At 43.6% G+C, this 23,093-nt stretch overlaps 1 protein-coding gene across 1 annotated transcript in view; it reads right to left on the bottom strand.

Annotated features, from left to right (window-relative positions):
* SCN11A (sodium voltage-gated channel alpha subunit 11) overlaps positions 1-23,093 on the bottom strand; it is a 96,140-nt gene that overhangs the window by 69,209 nt on the left and 3,838 nt on the right. Inside the window, exons 2-6 of the mRNA XM_045436520.1 lie at positions 17,730-18,040; positions 14,513-14,631; positions 13,091-13,192; positions 4,763-4,891; positions 3,357-3,460 (exon numbers count right to left, since the gene is read on the bottom strand). Of these exons, the coding sequence (XP_045292476.1) occupies positions 3,357-3,460; positions 4,763-4,891; positions 13,091-13,192; positions 14,513-14,631; positions 17,730-18,002 (727 nt within the window). The 5' untranslated portion in view covers positions 18,003-18,040. The remainder of the gene's footprint in view (positions 1-3,356; positions 3,461-4,762; positions 4,892-13,090; positions 13,193-14,512; positions 14,632-17,729; positions 18,041-23,093) is intronic.

Raw genomic sequence — 23,093 nt, 5'->3', positions numbered from 1 at the left:
AGGGGGGAACTCAGATTACTACTTCTAATAGGGGTTTTTTGAATTCAAGAAATATTTACTAAACACCTACTGTGTCCACGGTACTCTATAGGCTGCCAAGTTACAAAATAAGGACACCATCTTTGGTATGATGGCAAATGTTTAAAATCAGCTTTCTGGGGAGGGGAGAGGGGGTGTATGTGCAGGGAAATTCCCATCTGTAGCATTTACAGCCTTCCTTGTTTGCAGAATTGTGTAGCAGATCCCTCTTCTCCCTCCGTACAGCCCTCCCATCCAGCTGGTTTCAGGCTAAACAGCACGACGTCCCTGGATGCGGAGCTGGAAAAGGATGTGCACGTTCTCCTGCTGCGGAGCCAGAACGAGTCAGCCCCAGCACATGACTGAGCCAGGGGCTCCGCTGTCCGCACAGGTGGAGAGATAAACAACCAGACAGGACTTACAGTGTGTGGGATGGCACAAAGTGACAAAGTTTCCGGTGATCAGTGTAAACCACGACGGGTAGACTTGAGAACAGAAAGTGGCACCTAACAGGAGGCCAAAGCGGCAGCAAATAACTTTCCCACAAAGTGCAGTGCTGCATAAGGAGGAGGCTTCCGGCCAAGCTGGGACATTCACTGTGTCCCCAGCGGCAGCCAAACAAGCGGACGCTTCAACTTTACCTAAGCCCGACTCTCATCTATAACAACATGTTTGAGTCTTCTCCAAAGCCAGAAGATTTGTCTGAAAGACGGCTGGGACGCCTGAATAATTTTTACAAAGTTCCTTAAAGGATCATACCTCACGCCCTTACTTCCAGAAAGTATCTAGGGATCTCATGTGTTTCATGGGTCAAAACAGAGACTATGGTCACCCGTTTACAGATGAAGAAGGAAACTCTACAGCTGCTAAGTGACTGCCTGATGTATATTTTACCCATAGGAAACACAAGGCACTGAGCCCCTCACTTAACTTGGGAAACCAAGGCCGACCTTGCAAAAGAGGAAGAAAAGAAGGAGAGGGGCAAACCCTACATAAAGTGTCCCTGACTGCCAGTTTACCATTACGTGGCTGTTTTTCTGACGTTTCAAAAAATAACCAACCCACTGCCTCTTTTTGAAAGGATCCAAATTGCCTAGCATTTTGGTCAGGGAGCTAAGCATTGACAGAAGAGACTAGAAGGGAAGGGAAGAAGAAGGGGCAAGGGAAGGACTGCAGAGAGGGAAAATTTTTTAGTGAAGAGGGTTTACAGTTAATGATGACTCCATCTGGCCAGTCACTCGGGCCAAGAACCTTGACTCACTCCTCCACACCGCCTGATCCTAGAGCACAACCGTCTCTCCTCTTGGATTATGACAGTGGCCTCTTGTGCCTCTGTTTGAGTTCTCTGAGAAGCAGACACTCTGGAATGAGAACTGCATGGGATGTGTTGAGTGACATGCCCGTGAAGAAAAAGGGGAAGAGAGCACAGCTGGCAGGGAGAGCCTCGGGCTGTGACACAGCGCTGACAGCTGGGAAAGGAGAGTGGGAAGGAAGCACGAGTGGACAAGAAGAGCCACTGTGAGAGAGTCGCAACCTGGCTGCTGAGGAGCCCCTGAACTAACGTCTCCCACTAGACGGGGCCCATGTCCTTCAGCAATGGGCCTGCACTCGGCCCCCTGACATGCAGGGAAAGCATGATCTTGGCATGGACACGGATGCAGTGGTGAATCCAGAGACGTGGCAGCTGGGATCGTTATTCAGCTATGCTGCCCGCAGCAGATCTGAGTGACACATTTCCATGGCGACCACCATGTCTCCTATCTGATTTCCCTGCTTCTGCCTTTCCTTCCCTTCACTCTATTCTCCATGCAACAGCCAGAGCAGTCCATTTAAAACCTGTCAGATTAGATGAATGGATAAATAAGACGTGGTAAATGTAAATACACACACACACACACACACACACACACACACACACAATGGAATATTACTCAGCCATAAAAAAGAACAAGAGTGTGCCATTTGCAACAACATGGATAGACCTAGACGCTCAGTGAAATAAGTCAGATGGAGAGAGGCAAAGACTGCATGATTTCACTGACATGTGGAATCTCAAAAACAAACTAAATGAACAAACAAAACAAAATAGAAACTCATAGATACAGAGAATCGACTGGTGGTTGCCAGAGAGGGGGAAGAAGGAGGATGGGCAGAAGAAGGGGAGTGGGAGGTACAGGCTTCCAGTTTTGTAATGAGTAATCCGTGCAGAAGAAAGGCACAAAATGGGGAATAGAGGAGCCCCCGGGTGGCTGAGTTGGTTGAGCATCCAGCTTTTGATTTTGGCTCAGGTCATGGTCTCACGGTTCATAAGATCGAGCCCCGCGTTAGGCTCTGCCCTGACAGTGGGGAGTCTGCTTGGGATTCTCTCTCTCTCTCTCTCTCTCTCTCTCTCTCTCTCTCTCTCTGCCCCTCCCCTGCTTGCACTCTCTCTCCCTCTCAAAATAAATAAACATTTAAAGAAAAGAATAAGGAATATAGTCCATGGTATTGTAAGAGTGCTGTATGGTGACAGATCGTAGCTACGCTTGCGGTGAGCGCAGCATAGTCTATAGAGCTGTTGAATCACTATATCGTGCACCTGAAACGAACGTATCATGGTGTGTTGGCCAACTTCCATAAAAACAAAACAAAACAAAAGCCTTGTCAGGTCATGTGATTCCGCTGCCCAAAGCTCTCCCGTTTATCTCACAGCAAAGCCCAAGTCCTCCTAGTGCTTACATACCTCCCCGCCTTCACTAGGGTGGCCCACCTCCACCACCTGGCCCCTCACTCTGTCTGCTCGGCACATCTGTATCCTTTCTCTTCCTCAGTCTCAGCACTCCTAGCTCTTGCCTCTGCTCAGGACACTCCTTCCCATACACCCGCTTGTGGGACTCTCTTTCGCTGCCTTCAAATCCACTCCTGTACGCCCTCCCCAGTGACACCTATCCTGATCACTTTACTGAAAACCGCATCCTGTTTCCCTGAACCCACGGCTTCCAGTAACCCTCCTGTTGTTTACTTTTCCTTTTTATTTTTCCATGGCACATAGCACTTTCTAACAGGGCAGGTAATTACCTATTTATTATAGCTATTGCTCAGTATCTGTCTCCCTATTCCCACTCAGAATGTAGACTCCCTGAGGGCAGGGACCTCTGTGTGTTCACTCACTGATATACCCCAAGTAGTTAGCAGTGTCTAGACATATGAGGTGCTCAAAGACACATTTGTTGAATGATCAAATAAATGAAGAAAGCAGAATTTGTTTGGGTTTGGTTTATACGCCATCTTGAGAAACGTTTAACATACAAGAACATTCCTCCCACTAAAAGGCAATGCTGAAAGTCAGATTGACTTACCTGAAACCACCGAAATTGCTTTCAAAGCTCTGAACACCCGGAAGGTACGTAGGGACGACAGACTGATGCCACTGGCCCTGATACTTGGTGAGTATGATACAAACCTAGAAGACAAAGCACAGGGAAAGCCTGGGCCTACTCAGTCCTGCAGCTGCACTGTGCATCTCCACACAGACCACAAATAAACGTGGCCTCAGCTCTCTGTCCACCAAGGTGAAATCTGGGGCCTCACCTTCTTGGCCCCACCTTCATCTCGGGGTCTGTAGTATCATTCTCCATAGCTGTGGGCCACAGATTGCACGGGAGGAGGCTGTTCTCAGCTAATTTTTATATTTGGACATAGATTAAGATCCCTTGGAATAGTCCATGCAGTTGTGGCTACAGCTATCGATAAGAGAAATCAATCAAAACATGTATTGACTGACTACCGGGTTCCAGGCCCAGTGCATTTACGTAAGGTCTCACTACGTGGCCAAGCCCAGAAGGAACCCAGGCAATCTGACTCTTGAGCTCTCACCACTGCACTACGCCGCCTTTCAATAGCCAAGAGCACCCAACCGTTGAATTTCAAATGTAAAACTTGGGAATTAATAGCATCTACCTCAAAGGGCTTTTGCAGATACTAAACAGGAAAGCATAAGCAAAGTGCTTAAGACGATGGCTGGCACAAATTAAGTAATGTTAGGTTACTATTATTGTGCCAGTGATGGGCCATTGCTTTTCTTGTTCTTCATTTTGCCGACCCCGTGTCATCATTCAGATGCCAGACTGATGCCCTTTCCTCCGGGAAGAACTTCAATCCTCACCTCATGTCATATACAATGTACACACAATACTTAACTCAAAAGGGGCCGTGGACTTAAACATAAAGGCCAAATCTAGAAAACTTCTAGAGGAAAATGAGGAAAACTCCTTGAGAGCTTGCAGTAGCCAAAGATTTTCCAGATTCCGTGGTTCCTCCTACACGTTCTGACAGCCCGATACATGCCCAGCTCCTGTCCCAGCACTCACCCTACCAGATTGCAATGGTTGTTAATTTTCTCTCTTCCCATCTGGACTGTGAGCTTCAAGAGGGTGAGAACCATGTCTGTTTGTTTTGTTTTGTTTTCATTATCACAACCCTTGTATCTTGCACAGAACTTGGCCCATCATAGGCCACTGTTTGGGGAGTGAATGGCTGGAGGAAGGAGAGCATGAATGTGGCCTAGAAATGGATTCACGTGTGGAGGCCTCTGGCCAATTGGCTGCATGATGCTGTTCAGGGCCAACCCACGCTGCACTCAGAGCTCTAGGCATTATTAGGACATGCTTAGCTACTCACATGGACCCACAGAGACCCCTGGTGGAAGCCAAGGAGCTTCTTTCCCACCCCAAGTCTCCTCAATAAACATCTTTGACATTCTTACGCTGTTGCAATGACAATGGAGTCCAGCCAGTTCCATGGATCTCGGAGAAAAGAAAACTCATCCAGAACAAAACCTCTTGCCAATATTTTTATCAAAGCTTCAAAAATATAAATCCCAGTGAAGACATACCTGCAAAGTAAATCATTCAGAACAAGAAGGAATATGGTAAATGATGTGAAAAGCAGAGAGGCCATCTGTCTTATCTGGCCTTTATGTGGTTTTTTTACATTTCAGTGTGACGTTTAACATTCTGATTTTCAGTAAACCCGAGTTCGGAGTGGCAAGCATCATAAGCAAGTTCTAGTAGTCAGAATTTCTAAGCAACAGGCCCACAGATAAAGTTGTAAGTTGCTGTTCAGTGCTTAGTTCCATGGCCACATTCTTGAGAGTTGTTTTAGTAACCTGGGGCCTTGGGACGGGGGTTGTCACTGCTACTTTGTCATCACTCTTCTAGAATTGTCACTTTGATGTACAGAAGGGGATGATGGCAAAGAAACAAGGAGAATAAATGAAAAGGTTAAAAGCTGGATCTTTCCATAGCCCATGTTCATGGATCAGAAGACTTAATACGGTTAAGATGTTTGTACCACTCAAAGTGATCTACAGATTCAGTACAATCTCTATCAAAATCCCAATGACATTCTTTGCAAACATAAAAACATCCATCCTGGAATTCATATTTCGGGACCCCAAATTTCAAGGGACCTTGAAAAGCCAAAATGATCTTGAAAAACTTGGAGGTCTCAGATTTTCTTATATCAAAACCTATCACAAAGCTAAACTAATCAAAACAGTGTGGTGCCTGTATAAACACAGACATATAGAACACTGGAATAGAACAGAGAGCCCAGAAATAAGCCCTAACATATATGGTCATATGATTTTCCACAAAGATGCCAAGACTATTCCATGGAAAAAGGACAGCCTTTCAGCAAGTAACGCTGGGAAAGCTCAGTACCCACATGCAAAAAAAATGAAGTTGAACCCCTACCTTATGCCATGTATAAAAATTAACTCAAAATATCTAAATATCTAAGTGCAAGAGCAGAAACTATAAAACTTCAAGAAGAAAATATTTGTAAATCATATTACTGATGAGGGGTTAATATCTAGAATATACAAAGAACTCCCACAACTTAACAACCAAAAAAATCACACCATATACAAAAACAAACTTAAAATGTCTTAAAGATTTAAAGGCAAGAACCAAACCATAAAATTCCTAGATAAAAACTTGGGCGGTAAGCTTTCTGACACTGGTCTCGGGAATATTTTTTTGGTTCTGTCTCCCCAGACAAGGATAACAAAAGCAAAAATAAACAAACGGAGCTACATCAAAGTAAAAAGCTTTTGCACAGCCAAGGAAACATCAACAAAATGAAAAGGTAACCTCCTAGGGGTGCCTGGGTGGCTCAGAATAAACGAAAAGGTTAAAAGCTGGATCTTTCCATAGCCCATGTTCGTGGATCAGAAGACTTAATACGGTTAAGATGTTTGTACCACTCAAAGTGATCTACAGATTCAGTACAATCTCTATCAAAATCCCAATGACATTCTTCGACTCAGTGACAACTTCGGCTCAGGTCATGATCTCGCAGTTCACGAGTTTGAGCCCCTCACGCCCGTGTTTGGCTCTGTGCTGACAGCTCAGAGCCTGGAGCCTGCTTGGGATTCTGCATCTCCCTTTCTCTGCTCCACCCCACTTGTGCTCTATCTGTCTGTCTGTGTCTCTCTCTCTCTCTTTCTCAGAGATAAACATTAAAAAAAATTGAAAAGGCAACCTACTAAATGGGAGAAGATTTGCAAATGATATATCACATGGGGGTTAACATCCAAAATATATTAAAAAAAAAAAACAAAACTCATACAACTCAGTATCAAGTGAACAAATAATCTGATTAAAAATGGGCAGAAGACCTGAATAGACATACAGATTGCCAACAGGAATATGAAAAGACATTCAACATCACTAATCATGAAGAAAATGCAAATCAGGACCACAGGGAGATATTACCTCACACCTGTCGCAGTGAATATCATCAAAAAGCCAAGAAACAAGTGCTGGCAGGGATGCAGCAAAGGGAACCCTTGTGTACTGTTAATGGGAATGGAGATTGGTGCAGCCACTGTGGAAAACAATATGGAGGTTCCTTCAAAAATTAAAAATGGAGCTACCCTACGAACCAGCAATTCCACTTCTGAGTATTTACCCAAGGAAAGTGAAAACACTAATTTGAAAAGATACACATACTGCCATGTTCATTGTAACATTACTTACAATAGCCAACATATGGAAGGAATCTAAGTATCCATCAATGGATAAATGGGTAAAGAAAATGTGGTGTATGTGCACAATGGAATATTATTCCACCCTAAAAAAGAATGAAATCTTGCCCTTCATGAAAACAAAGATAGACTAGAGGGTATCACGCTAAGTAAAATTAGACACAGAAAGGCAGATACTGTATGATTTCACTTCTATGTAGAAACTAGAGAGCGAAACAAAACAAAACAGACTTCTAGACACGGAGAGCAAACTGATGGTTGCCAGAGGGGAGGGGGTTGGGAGATGGATGAAATAGGTGAAGGGGATTAAGAGGTACAATCTTTCAGTTATAAAATAAATAAGACATGAGGATGTAACGTACACCATGGGGACTACAGTCAATAACACCGTAAAACTTTGTATGGTGACTAGACTTATGGTGATCATTCCATAATGTATATAAACTTTGAATCACTATACACCTGAAACTAACACAGTATTGATGTCATTACAGTTCCATAAAAAGATTTTAATTAAAAAACTAAATTTAAAAAGAAACAGCACAAATCAAGTAACCTAATTTAAAAATGGCTAAATGACTTGAATTAGACGTTTCTCCAAAGATGACATCCAGATGGCCAACCAAGCACACGACAAGATGCTCAATACCACTAATCATCAGGGAAATGCACACCAAAACCACAGTGAAATATCACCTCATACCCATTAGGATGGCTGCTTTCAAAAAAAAAAAAAAAAAAGCCTCAGAACATAACAAGTGTTGGTAAGGATGCAGAAAAACAGAAACTCTCGTGCAGTACTGTAAAATGATGCGAACAGCCATGGAGAACACTACGGAGGCTCTTCAAAAGAATTAAAAATAGGGGCGCCTGGGTGGCGCAGTCGGTTAAGCGTCCGACTTCAGCCAGGTCACGATCTCGCGGTCCGGGAGTTCGAGCCCCGCGTCGGGCTCTGGGCTGATGGCTCAGAGCCTGGAGCCTGTTTCCGATTCTGTGTCTCCCTCTCTCTCTGCCCCTCCCCCGTTCATGCTCTGTCTCTCTCTGTCCCAAAAATAAATAAACGTTGAAAAAAAAAAATTAAAAAAATTAAAAAAAAAAAAAAGAATTAAAATTAGAATTACCATGTGATCCAGCAATCCCACTTGTGGGCATGCACACAGAAGAACTGAAGCAAGATTTCAAAGAAATAATTGTACATGCACGTTCACAGCAGCATTATTCACAATAGCCGAGAGTTGGAAACAACCCTTAATGTCCACTGATGGATAAACAGATCAATGGGGTACATACCAAAAAATATTATTCAGCCTTAAAAAGGAAGGAAACCCTGACCCAGGCTACAACGTGGATGAACCTTGAAGTCATTCTGCTAAGGGAAATAAACCAGGGGCAAAAAGATAAATACTGTATTATTCCACGTAAGTGAGGCGCCTAGAGCAGTCAAATACATAGCAACCAAAGGTAGAATGGTGGTTGCCAGGGACTGGAGGGGAGTTAGTGTTTAATAGGCAAAGAGTTTCAGTTTTGCAAAATGAAAAGAGTTCTGGAGCCGGATGGTGATCATTGGTTGCACAACTATGTGACTGTACTTAATACCACTCAAAAGTGGTTAAGATGGTACATTTTATGTAATGTGTATTTTACCACAATTAAAACAGTCTGTCAAAAATGCTGGGTCTGTCCGTGCGCACGTGGGCACACGCACACAAACGGGTTCCACTTTGGGGACAGAAACAATCAATTCAAACAATCTGTTGGTTCACAGTAAAAGAAATGGACCTTTTCTGGTAGAACATCCAACCACTGTCAGCCCACAAAGCTAAAGAGCTAAGATCTTGGAAACTTGAAAAATCCAAAGTAGCCAAATCCAAGGGCAGAAATGGTTATGAGCTGCTCTCTGCTTCAGCCTTTTTTTTCGAAGCTGATCACCTTTTAGGTGACAAAAGAACACAGCAGATTAATCCATGTCTGCCCTGAAATACTGTTTTAAAAAACCAGGCATAATTTACAAAGTTAAGGGTATTTTGGGAAAAGCTGTAATTGCAGATTTGTGGGATTTTGCAAATCTCCATCTAGGTCTCAGGCAAATGAGACAGCAGCCCTTGACTGCCATTTCTACCTAACCACCTGGTCTCCCACCTCCCACTCCCAGCCGAAGCCTGGCCAATAGAGGGACAGGCAGACCAACCATGATATCTGATATGGAGTACAGCCATGCCCACCACAAGGAACAGGGCTTGGGAGCTCCGTGACAGAGAGATCCCAACCCACCAGGCAAATGAGGCCCTCTGGAGCGTGTCACTGTCAGTTCAAGCATGGTTAGGGTATCCAATCAGGGCCATGGGTGGTGTCCAGGTAGGTTAAGAGAACACCATTGCCTGATCCTAGGGCACTTTGGAATTCATTCTCTGAGAGCTATAGACTTGGAATCAATTTCCCATTTAAAAGTTTTCTAACCAAAGGACACTGACAAAATTAGAGAAACTCTCCCCCCATGGGCCTAATAACTCAGTCACATGCCTTCTTTTGTAAAAACATTTTCAACCTCCTCCTCCCACCCTCACTTTTATGCATCCATTGTCAGTACAAATGCCACCAGGAGACAGCAGCAGCTTCCCTACAGCCTAGACAAGGGTTTTTTCATATCTTTGCCTTATGGGTCTTTTAGTAGTGAAAATGACCTTTGAGCAGATTAGCATCCAATTGGGCCACTGCTTTCCATTAATAGGAAAAAGAAGACTCATTGCATCTCACTAGAAGAGCCGAGCAGGCTCAGCTACACTTTGACTACAAAGGCTTCCAGAGACACTGCAGTAAATAATGAGCAACTCCTCCATTCTCAATTAGCTCCTCACATGGAATAGCCAACTATCTAAAGGGGAGACCATTTTCCCCAGTGATATTGCCCAGGATCACTTCTATTCTCAGCGGTATCCATGCCCCTTGCTTCAAGGCATAGCCCCAAGCTCACTGTCCTTAACTAGACCCAAGTCCCACTTAACGACAGAGAAGGAGCAATCACTAAAAAGTAATGCAAAGAAGTAAATCTAAAAGAAAAACAGTAGAGATTTAAAATGAAATACTAAATATACCTGATTAACAAAAAAGAAGGTAGGAATGGAAGAACAATAGAAGAGGAAAGGAACAAAAAACAGATGAGAGCAACAGAAAACCAATAGAAAAACAGCAGACCTGAATTTAAGCATATTCATAATTACATTAAATGCAAATGAAATAAATATACCATCAAAAGGCAGAGATTAGAAAATAGACTGCATAAAAACCAAAAACCAACTATGTGCTCTTTACAAAAGATACACTATAAATACAAAAACACAGGGGCGCCTGGGTGGCGCAGTCGGTTAAGCGTCCGACTTCAGCCAGGTCACGATCTCGCGGTCCGTGAGTTCGAGCCCCGCGTCGGGCTCTGGGCTGATGGCTCAGAGCCTGGAGCCTGTTTCCGATTCTGTGTCTCCCTCTCTCTCTGCCCCTCCCCCGTTCATGCTCTGTCTCTCTCTGTCCCAAAAATAAATAAACGTTGAAAAAAAAAATTAAAAAAAAAAATACAAAAACACAAAAGGGTTGAGAGTAAAAGGATGGAAAAAGATATACCATGCAAACAATGAGCCTAAGAAAACTGGAGTAGCTGTATTAACCTCAGACAAAACAAATACTAAAAGGAATATTACCAAAGATAAAGAAGGGCATTTCATGCTGATAAAAGAATGCATACATCAGAAAGATATAATAACCATAAATCTGTATGTGCCTAATAATAGTGCTGCAAAAATATATAAAGCAAAATTTGCCAAAAATGAAGGGATAATAGACAAACTCACAATCATAGATGGAGATTTCAAGCCTCTCCTCAGTAATTCATAGAAGTACTAATTGAAATGGCAAAAGGATAAAATATATAAATGCCACTATCAACCACCTTAACCTAATAGGACTATTTACAGACAATCATATCAAACTGCAGAATCCACATTTTTTCATGTACACATGAAACATTCCCCATAGAGCCATAAAATAAGTTTCTCCTAATTTCAAAAGATTGAAAACTTACAGAGTATATTCTTTCCACAGAATTAAATTGGAAATCATTAACAATAAGGCAACTAGAAAAATATAAAATATTTGGAAAAAAACACACTTCTAAATAACACATGGGACAAAGAAGTAACCATAAGAAGAAGTAGGGAATGTTTACCCAAAAGGTAATAAAAACGCAACATATCAAAATATGTGGGATGGAGCTTTCTTTAGCAATGCGTAGTGGAAATTTATAGCTTTATACAATTGTACAAGGAAAGAAGAATGGTCTAAAACCAACTATTTAAGTTTCTACCTTAAGAAGCTAGAAATAGAAGAACAAATTAAGGATGAAATTAATAAAGACTTTGAAACCTTCATATATTGCAGGAATGTAAAACAGTTCAGCCACTTTGGAGAAGTTTTGCCATTTCTTACAAAGTTACTCACTCATATACTTCACATATATGTCACAGCAATTCCACTCCTACATATTTATCCAAGGGAAATGCAAACATATATCTACAAAAAGACTTTTACTTACCTACTTAATTAATTCAATTTTTATAGAGAGAAAAAGAAAGAGCATGAGCAGGGTAAAGGGCAGAGGGAGAGACAGCATCTTAAGCAGGTTCCTCACCCAGCACAGAGCCCAACATGGAGCTCTGTCTCACGACCCTGGGATCATGACCTGACCCCAAATCAAGAGTCAGGTGCTCAACTGACTGAGCCACCCAGGTGCTCCCCATAAACAGACTTTTATACAGAAATGTTCACAGCAGCTTTATTCATAATGGCCAAAAACTAGAAACAACCCACATCTCCATCAACAGGTGAATGGGAAAACAAATTGTGATATGCTCATACAAAGGAATACAACTCAACACCAAGGAGGGGGAAAGCTAGTGATACAAACAACAGCACAGGTGCATCTCAAAACATGCTAAGTGGAAGAAGCCAGATAGGAAAGTATGGTATCATATACATTATATGAGTCCATTTATATTAAATTCTAGAAAAGGCAACACTGGTCTAGAGTGACAGAAGGCAGATCAGTATTTGTCTGGGGTTGCAAGTGGGGGTCAAGGGATTGACTGCCAAGTGGAAATTTTAGAGTGTCTGGAATGTTCTGTACGTTCTGTATGTTGACTGTGATGGTTTCTATCACACAGTTAAATATGGGATAAAAATATGTGAATAAAATAAGTGATTTCTTATTATTCTCTCAATTATTCAATATATTCCTGAAAGACTAAAGCAGCAAATATGTTAAATTAGAAAAACTAGGACAACATTCTCTTTGATAAGAGAATACTTATCAAAATATAGAACTTTCCCAGTTGAAAAATTAACTTGCATTACTGAGTAGCCAACTAAAAATTACGAAAAGTTAATATTTTAATTATAGGAAGAACTCACTCAAACTCACCAGGGAAAAAACAAAAATGATACATGGGAAATGGAAATATTGTTAACTCTATAAATTAACAACTATCCCAAACCTTTTGGAAAACATTTTGTCCCCATATGTTTTTCAAGCAGTGAAATGTACTTTTGATCTAGTAAACCCATTTCTAAGACTCTACCCTAAGAAAAGTAATCATTTTTGAAAAGTAGCTTTATGCAAAAAAAGATGCTTGTTGCAGTGATATTTATAGGAGTAAGATACTAGAACGGTTAAGTAAATTATGGTTTATTCACCTGATAGAATGTTATATTACCACAAAAGCAGATTCCTGTAAAGCCTCTATAAACCCAAAGAAAACCTCTTAAAAGCTAGACATAAAAGTTGTAAGTGTGCTGCTTATTAGTTTTGAGGTCTTTAAAAATAATTGTTAAAAATATGTGTACCAAACTAAAAGGGACCCTTCCGACATTTGCACTGGGAAGTTGGGATCATGGGTGACTTTGTCTTTCTCTGTATAGCTGAACTCTGATCTAATCACAGGTCGCTTAGGCGTATTTGTTCCAAACCTTAGGTTGGATGAGCGCAGGACAAACACTTACTCGGCATTGTCGGTATATATGTTGCTGTTGTCCTTCCCACAGGCGGTGGCCATGAACACGCAGTTGATGATGACGGTGCAGATGATGAACATGCTGAACAATGTAACCGCTGTCTGTTAAGGCAGGTACACTTCAGGGTGGCCCGGGTCATCCGTCACAGTGGAGGCTGCGGGCATACCTCCAGGCCCCCATTGGCTGCAGGTGCAACCTGTCTGCGGACGGTGCGTGTTGGCGGGCGACCGCCCACACCTGTCCCCTCCCCTGAAGAACTGTCCTCAGCCAAAAGGCAGCCCCTTCACCTGGAGGGCTACAACTCCCTCCCTCATGTCTGACTGACTGAGACGTAGAAAAAAGCTGGCCCTCGCTTCCAGGTGGGTTTCCTCTGTGACGTCATCGGTGCTCTAGGGCTCCTGGTGGACTCCAGCTGATGTGGGCTCAGCTGAGACCCCATCCTTGTTTGCTCCTCTTTCTCTCCATCCTGCTTCCCTCTTTCCTTCTCCAGAGGGCAACTCCTCTACTAAGTCATCATTTAGTATTAAATAATTAAATAATAAAGATGGGGGGGGGGCGCCTGGGTGGCTCAGTCGGTTTCGGCGTCCGACTTCGGCTCCGGTCATGATCTCGCGGCTCGTGGGTTCGAGCCCCACGTCGGGCTCTGTGCTGACAGCTCGGGGCCTGGAGCCTGCTTCGGATTCTGGGTCTCCCCCTCTCTCTGCCCCTCCCCTGCTCATGCTCTGTCTCTCTCTGTCTCTCAATAATAAATAAACGTTAAAAATTTTTAAAAATAATAATAATATTGGGGCGCCTGGGTGGCTCAGTCGGTTGAGCGTCCGACTTCAGCTCAGGTCACGATCTCGCGGTCGGTGAGTTCAAGTCCCGCGTCGGGCTCTGGGCTGATGGCTCAGAGCCTGGAGCCTGCTTCCGATTCTGTGTCTCCCTCTCTCTCTGCCCCTCCCCTGTTCATGCTCTCTCTCTGTCTCAAAAATAAATAAAACGTTTTAAAAAAATTAAAAATAAATACAAATAAATTCTGTCTAGGTCCAACACAACACCGTTAGCAGGTAAATACAGAGACAGGTAGATGGTTTGCCACCTTTGTCTGGGCCCCAACTTAGCTGTTCCTTTCTCCGGGAAGTCCCCCTGGATGCCTCCAAAGCACAGCGGTGCCTCTCCACACTACCGCTCCCAAACTGCCCGACCCACTGAAGAAATTGCCTGCCTTTTGGCCCGTCTCCTTCTGAGGCCACAGGATCCCAGGGCAGGGCCAAGCCTTGTTCACACGCAGTAAAAGCACAGCCCCCGCCATGCGGCCACAGGCACTCTGCCATTATTGCTTCCAAGAATCAGCTACTTCCCCTCAGTCTGGGGCTCTGGCACTTTTCACATGACCTGGACTTGGCGGGAGATGCAACGAAAGGATATGAATGGACTGAGATCCTAATGGCTAAACTTCGGATTGGATTGAAAGGCCCAAATATGAACAAGGCACGATTGGCACTGAAGCGATAGATGGTCCTCTTTTTGTTCAACACCATAAACGTCTGCGAAGACAAGCAAACAAGTGCCACAAGAATTACGTGCAGTGACGGAACAATATTTATCGCGAGTTAGTTCATTCAGAGGAAATTCAGTGGGACCGCGGACTGAGGCGTGGCTTGGCTTATTATGATCATGACAGTTTTTGATTGGGCTACTGTCACTCTGTAGCCCGAGGCACTTTCCAACCAGCCCACGCTGTAACTCTGGACACCAGCAAAACCCTTCATCTTGTATCTCTGTCTAGAGAGATAAGAACTAGGAGGGAACTTGAAGAGATGGGGAGTAGTATTGAACATTCACATTCAGCAGATTATTTTAAATTATTTTGATTACGAATAAGAGCTTCGTAACAAAGGTTAGAACAGTCAGGGACCCGGGGAGTCTGTGTTGCTGTACCTGAGCAGTTCTACGCGAGATAGTCTGCCGATCAATTCCAACCCTGAGGATCTTCAACAGAAAAAGTCATCAAGCTTCCCAGACTTGCTCTCCCATTCTCCCCACTGATGTATGAGCAAATCTGCCTCCGGTTCCCAACTAGGGGGGGAGGCCCTACAGAAGGCGTCTGGAAATACATGTGGGTGTTTCTGGCTGTCTGTCACAACGACTGGAGGCTCTACTGGTCTTTAGTGGGTAGGTCTAGGGATGCCGAACCCCAGACAGATCTGCTAAGTGGTACACTGTCCCATCCAAAATGCCCACTGGGCTCCACTGAAGACAACACCAGACGTGTGCCCAATTCTTCCTGGGACCTAGGAATGAGGCAGTGTCTGCAGAAGAACCCATCACTCACAGGGTCTCACATCGACCCCCCGAAACCTCCTTCTTTCCATTTAGCTATAATCTGGCTGTCCCCTTACATGTCCCCAAGGCTGTTGGTTACAAAAGCCTTCACAGAATGAGGGTCATTCCTGTTTCCCCATGTCTCTGCTCCTTTCAGATCTGCAAAAGTACTACTTGGCATGTAACCCAGTATGTTCTTATACAGGAAAGACAGGCCTTGTCGCCAAGGCCCAATATAGCAGGGTGGGTGCTGCCTTGGCTGAGGTACCAGAACTTCAGCCACTGCCAACCATCAACCTCCCTTTGCTGAGTTGCTGGAACTTACTTGTCTGCTGGCCATCTGGCGGCAGGAAAAAATGGGGCAGGATATTTTCTGTTGCCTCCATAACAAAAGGAAATGGGCCACAGGCTTCTTGGAAAGCTATGAGCTCAGGAGCCCAAGACCCACTTTAGGGATTCTGGGCCCTTCCTTCGGCTAGAAAGACAATTTTAGGGCAGAGAGCAAACCCCTCCTTGAGGCAGGTCACCCCAGATTAATAGGTGGCATGATACGGCTCTGTCTCTGTGCCCCTTGATATTTTATTAATGCCATCTCTCACTGCTTTAAATATTTCAGCTAATGGTGTATTTAACTATACTCACCAGGGTTTAAATTATTAAAATGATAGGTACCCGCTCCTTCTGTCTTCTTGCTGACATATCTCCACCCCTTTCTCTGTAGCTCTTCAAAATGGAAGTTTCAAAAGACAGGAAGTGGCCTTAGACTATCGAGAGGGCCCTTGGGTTTAGGGCCCAGCTTCATCCCTTACCGGTTGCTTGACCTGTCACAATCCACTTCCCCATCCAGTCTTTGGATTCTCATTTATGAGGTGGAGGGCTAACTATCACATATACCTCACATGACTGCTGAGAGTACCAGCCATGCGGGGTCATGGGTGTGCAGAGCTCTAAAAAAGTATCGTGTCTTCTAATTTAAAGGGAGAGCCCAAGCTGAGCAGAGATAGATAGTCCTAGAACATTCAGCCAGGCTGGAACAGAACCTGTCCTCCCAGGACTGTCTGCAGCATACCAAGCTGCCACCTGCTCCAGCCTTGAAGCAGAAGACCTCCAGAAATTAATTCGCATTTAACAACTCTGCCTCCAAGAAGCCCCTGGGATTCTGGGGCATAAGAAGAAGGAGAAATATTGGGGTGTTTTTGTTCCTTCATCTCTCTTCTTCTTTCTTGTCTTTCCCACTCACACCCCACTTTCCTCTATACACACAGTTCCCATTTGGTCAGGTAACCCTAAGTCTGTCCCAATGCAAGGTAACATACCAGGCAATATTTCTCTGGAGAGATCGGTTTCTCATGGTTGCCAGCAGAGAATGGTCTCAACATCTCATATTTCTAGGACTTCTACCCAAACTTCCTTCCTCTCTGCCCTCAGTCTGGTGAGGTGGGTTTTCCATTCTCTGCTGGATCACACGATGGGATTATTATGGCAAGGTCTTCTGAGCTTTTCCGGGTGGTCTGCAGAGGACCGTCCTCACTGTCCCAGGCTTCCAAGCAGCCATCAGAGGAGCCCAGAGCTCACATTTCCTCACTTAGGAGCCCCTTTAAAGAACTTTTACTAGAATTTCCCTGCAACAACTATATTCAGGTAGGTTAAATAGCAAGCCTATCACATATCGGCATGGGATTTATGCAAAATCTCCACCTGCCCACTTGATCACCATATTCTTGAACATCACTTATTGAACTTCTATTATGCATCAGGTTGGTGTATGGTTCCAACCTCCAGAATTCTCATTTAATAGCCTAAAAAGCCTACAGCTGGGGAGTTTTTCAAGGAAAACTTATTACTGAATTGGACGTTCCTGGACAGTGATATTCATCTCTCATATCAGTATAATGCTTTACAGTTTATAAGTGCTTCCATGGCCTGTCCATGTTGTAGGAAGCATGCTTTATTCCCATTTTACAGATTAGAAGAATGAGGATTAGGGATTTATCCAAAGTCACAAAGCCAGTCACTTAAATGGCCTACACCTAATTTTTGTGACTGCTAGTCCAGTCCTCTTTCCTGACACCATTTATGTTTTCTCTGTTTTCCTTTTAACCTTCCTGCTGCCCCCTGGACCTTCTCTTCTTCGCCAAGACATGCATTACAGAGAGAAGATGAAGACTGAAAGAGGGTCTCAGGACTATGGAGGCAATGACAAGTGGTGACAGCAAAGGAGGACAGACACCCCTGCAAACCCCAAGATCAATGTTTGGAGGTTCTTGTAACACCAGTTATAACTGCATGGCCAGAACACCCCAGAACCCCATCCAACTACCTTATGATTTCTGTAGAACGGGTCCAAGTCTTCCAGGGGCCTTGCTATCAGCTCACGGGGAATGTTGCCATAGAGTTTGGGCAACTTCCTGGAGACCTTTAGGTCAAGCTGAGGCCGAGGCTGGGGTTCTGCCGGTGTCTGGTCTTTGCACTTCTTTTTCTCCTTTTGGATGGCAATCCGCTTCTCAATTGTAGCCAGGGTGTCCGAAGTGAAGGGACGGAAATTTCGTTCATCTGGAAAGATCACCGGGTAGCACCTGTCATCCATTTTCATCCTCGGGACAGAGATAAGCAGCAGATCCTCAGAGAGCTCTGGAAGATAGAAATTACACAGCCTGCCCTGGAATTCTGCTCCTTAGGGGTGATGTCATGGGGAGCTATAAGATTGGGTGAGGTGAGGGGGGGCTTGGGAGCTCACTGATTGTGGGGCAGGCCAGCAGAGGTGACCACCATTGTGGATACAGCAGGAATTCTGGGCGCAGGGAAGACCAAAGCAGGCCATCATTCCTGGAGGACCTAGATATAAGTGGAAAGTTAAGTTCAGGAACAGTGGGCAGAAGAAGCCCAGTCTCTAAAATTGAGACCCAAGCATTGAGCAACACAGTAAGACTGAACCAGCTAAACTACTGAAATGGGGCCTGCAGATGGTGACTAAGTGGCCACAGTGTGAACAGGAGAGGAAAAAATAGGGAATCAAGTGGGACATAAGTATGAGCTGCAAAATCAAAACTATTAAGTGCACACATCTTCTCACATTTGGTCAGCAAAGTTCTTAAAATATGATGAAATGGAAACAAAAAGGCCATAAACACAGGCAAGAACATTTACACTAACACCTCTGATTCCATGCCAACTCTCTTACTTCTGAAACCCAGACCTGGCAGAAGTAAGGATCCAAGAAAGCAGAAATGATTTGCCAACACTAACGGGGTCGCTCTACCATGGGATAATAGCTGTACTGGCCCCTATCCCTGACAACCCTTCTACAAGGACTTTCTCTACAGCTTCAAGTTTAAAAGTAGGCTCTGAAAGGGGCACCTGGGCGGCTCAGTTGGTTAAGCGTCCAACTTCAGCTCAGGTCATGATCTCACAGTTGGTGAGTTTGAGCCCCGCATCGGGCTCTGTGCTGACAGCTCAGAGCCTGGAGCCTGCTTGGGATTCTGTGTCTCCCTCTCTCTCTGCCCCTCCCCTGATCACTTGCGCTCTCGCTCTCTCGCTCTCTCTCAAAAATAAGTAAACATTTAAAGAAACAAAAAAGTAGGCTATGAGACAAGGCAGTAGGGCTCATGTTAAATGTCTTTACTTCCCATGCCATGCATCGTCTTCCTTTCTTATTTACCTGAATACCAATCTACGATTGACTTCCAAGGCACTCCAGAAAATTATGAGTAATCCAACATAGCACTGGTTTGTTCATTCAGCAACTACATGCGTGGTGTCTGCTCTAAGAACAGTGGTAGGCACTAATGGAAAAACACAACAGTACCTCCTCCTGGTCCTACAAGTTATGCTCTCCTGGTGTAAGTGGAGAAGACAGATAAAAGGCAGGAAATTATAAGAGTAACACAGATGCTGTTATAGGGAGAAAGAGAGGGTACTATGTCTGTGCATGAGATAGGCGTCTAACCAGTCTTGGGGAATCAGGGATGGTCTCCCAAAGCTTTAATGTCTCAGCTGAAACCTGAAGGAGATATAAGACATAGATAAGCAAAATGGAGGACATTAGAGTATGGTAGGGGAAACAAGCAACATATGCAGTGACCCATGGGTGAAAAAGAACATGATGTCCATCAACAAGTTCTATCTGCCATTGTAAAATGGCCAGATAAGGCCCCAGTCAGCATTGAGAGAGGATGTGGGACCCTAGAATCCTAGTGAAAACCATGGACCTCACCCTGACGGTAAGGGGGGGTTGCTAAAGAGTGAGTTGCTACTGTTGTTGTTGTCGTTGTTGTTGTTGTTGTTACAGAGGAGTAACACTATCAGGGTTTCAAAAAAAAAATCCCTCTTACTGATGAGAATAGATAGGACTTGGGACAGGGGCTGAAAGAGGGGAGGAGGTAGAACTGAACAAATTGTTGCAATGATCGCCACCACTGCGGATGACCTAATGGAGTGGGTAGATTTGAGAGTCACTTTCGAAACAGCCATGGTGAGGGAAAGATTCGAGGGACAGGAAGGAGCTGAGGTTCCCGGCTTGGGCACCAATGGCTTGGTCAGAGGTGCCACTCACTCAGACAGAGAGCACTAGGGAAGGAAGAAGCTTTGGGGGAATAAATTGAGTTTAAAACAGATAAAGCTGAAGCTGTTTATGAACCTGCAAGTAGAGAGAGCCAGGAGGCATTTGAATACAGGGCAATCATAGCTTACACGTTAGCCTCTGAATATAGCATATAAGAAAAAAAAAAAAAAGCATAGTCAAGTTTCTCTTGGAAATCCCTCAAGAAGGCACCATACTGAAGAGACATCCCAACTCACTGGTCAACGAGATCAACACGGCCAGTTTTTCTTCTAGTGCCGGAACCAGTCACCCTTCAGTTATCCACAAACAGAGTGGTCAGGTTGTGTTTAAGGGCCATGATAAAGGCAACATATGTGTCTTTGAACACACTAAGGGTAATGCAATGCCCATAGTGTGAGTCATATGTCAACTGAAATGACATATGGAACCTAGATTCACTGCATTCTGTCCCATCCATTCAGCATTAAACTCTTTATGGATATGCCTGGATGATGGAATTGGCCACACAGTTTAAATTACTCTCTCTCCCTTCCCACCCCTCCAATCCTCTTCTCTTCCATTCCACTTCCTCCTCTCTCATAAACATATATTACTGAATTTGTATAAATAGAGTGGGACTATGTGAGACTCTACTGTATTTGGTTCTGGAGCTCATGAAAGACATTTGAGACAGGGATGAAGTCCTCTGCAGTCAACAGCCTATGGATGCCAGTTGATCCTGGAAAATAGATGAGCCTAGAAAGACCCTGGATGGCAAAAGCTTACGCTAAGTTACCGCAAGGAATCCAATACAGGGCTGCTACCATAAGAAGGAGACTATTAAAGAAGAAACTGTATACTCTGACCCTGTTGTTCTGACCCGAAGCATATTTCACCCAGGTTCTAGCAGAAAAGAGACTTAATGGAAATAAGTAACACAAAATAACAACTGCACACATTAAAATTGTTTATAGATATATGCATGAAAAGATGCCCAACAGCACTCATCATCAGGCAAATGCAAATCAAAACCACAATGAGATAGCACCTCACACTTGTCAGAATGGCTAACATGAACAACTCAGGAAACAACAGATGTTGGCGAGGATGCTGAGAAAGGGGAAACCTTTTGCACTGCTGTTGGGAATGCAAGCTGGTGCAGCCACTCTGGAAAACAGTATGGAGGTTCCTCAAAAAATTAAAAATAGAGCTACCCTACGAACCAGCAATTGCCATACTAGGAATTTACCCAAAGGATACAAAAATGCTGATTCAAAGGGGCACATGCACCCCAATGTTTATAGCAGCACTATTGACAACAGCCAAAATATGGAAACAGTCCAAACATCCATCGACTGATGAATGGATAAAGAAGATGTGGTATATATATAATATACAATGGAATACCACTTGGCGATGAGAAAGAATGAATTCTTGACATTTGCAGCAACATGGATGGAACTAGTGTGTATTATGCTAACCAAAATAAGCCAGTCAGAGAAAGACAGATATCATACGATTTCATTCATATGTGGAATTTGAGAAAACAACAGATGAACATAAAGGGAAAAAAATAAGATGAAAATAGGGAGTGGTGCAAATCATAAGAGACTCTTAAATACAGAGAACAAACTGAGGGTTGTTGTAGGGGAGGCGGGTGGGGGGATGGGTTAAATGGGTGATGGGCATTAAGGAGGGCACTTTTTGGGATGAGCGCTGGGTGTCACACGTAAGAGATGAATCACTGGGTTCTACTCCTGACGCCAAGACTACACTGTATGCTAACTAACTTGAATTTGAATTAAAAATGAATAAATAAAATTTGTTATAGACGCGGAAATAACTAAAGAACCACATGTTAAAGGTAACATTGAAAACTACAAAAATTGACCCAGGAACAAGAGGACTTTAGGGGACCCTGGGTGGCTCAGTCGGTTAAGTGTCTGACTCTTGATTTCAGCTCAGGTCATGTTCTCACGGTCATTAGATGAAGCCCAACATTGGGTTCTGTGTTGAGGGCGGATACCGCTTAAGATTCTCTTTCCCTCTCCCTCTGCCCCCCTTCCCCACTCATGCTCTCTCTCTCCCTCTCTCTCAAATAAAAAATAAAAATAAAAATAAATAAAAAAGAGGACTTTATAAAAATTATCAACTCAAATCTGAAAAAATAAATCACACACAGTAAAATTGTCTTATAATTGAAAAACATTGATGAATCAAATTTTTTTTTTTAAATTTTTTTCAACGTTTATTTATTTTTGGGACACAGAGAGACAGAGCACGAACGGGGGAGGGGCAGAGAGAGAGGGAGACACAGAATCGGAAACAGGCTCCAGGCTCTGAGCCATCAGCCCAGAGCCCGACGCGGGGCTCGAACTCACAGACCGCGAGATCGTGACCTGGCTGAAGTCGGACGCTTAACCGACTGCGCCACCCAGGCGCCCCAGAATCAAATATTTTTAATAAAAGTAGACTCAGGGAAATTGGACTGTGGAAATAAAGCCTGTGCATGCAAAATTAACTCAATTAATAAATTAATAAAATCAGTATGCATAATTGGTAACATTTGGAACAATTCAAATCTTCATTGTGAAATTTATACCCCAGATACTTGACGCTGAGAATTTTTCTATATAGCAAGTAGACTGCGTTGCATGGAAAAATTGGTTGAAAAATTGGCTACAGTGCAATCTTTCTCAAGCTTTACTAATAATCAAATATGACGGCAAGGTTTGCAGACACTGAGTGATTCTTTACAAAAAAAAAAATTATTTGGGTATATGCTTCCAAATAATGAAAACAGAATCTCAAAAATGGTGGGCACATGAATTCCAAAACATAGTGTACCAAACCCAAGAGTGCAGTAAAAAAGAAATTCCAGGATAACTGCACTACGATCAGCTTAAAAAGCAATTGATCTAAGACGAACTAGAAGTCAGAGAGCCCTAAGAAAAACCTTTCAAGTATAAGTTAAGTTCTCGGTCACAAGGAAAATGATTAAGCAAGTGGTTTCTTAATAGGTAAAAAAGAAAGGTAACTAGAAATTCCATCAAAACAACAGCTCTTCAGAAAGTCAGATTTTACGTATCAAGCTGACTAAATGGCTCGAGCAGCTGACAGAAGAGGGAAAAAAAGTCCACTTGA

The sequence above is a fragment of the Leopardus geoffroyi genome, chromosome C2 (genome assembly GCF_018350155.1).
Source record: "Leopardus geoffroyi isolate Oge1 chromosome C2, O.geoffroyi_Oge1_pat1.0, whole genome shotgun sequence".
Lineage (NCBI taxonomy): Eukaryota > Metazoa > Chordata > Mammalia > Carnivora > Felidae > Leopardus > Leopardus geoffroyi.
Note: the sequence above shows the minus strand (reverse complement) of the source record. Positions and strands in the feature narration are given on the sequence as shown.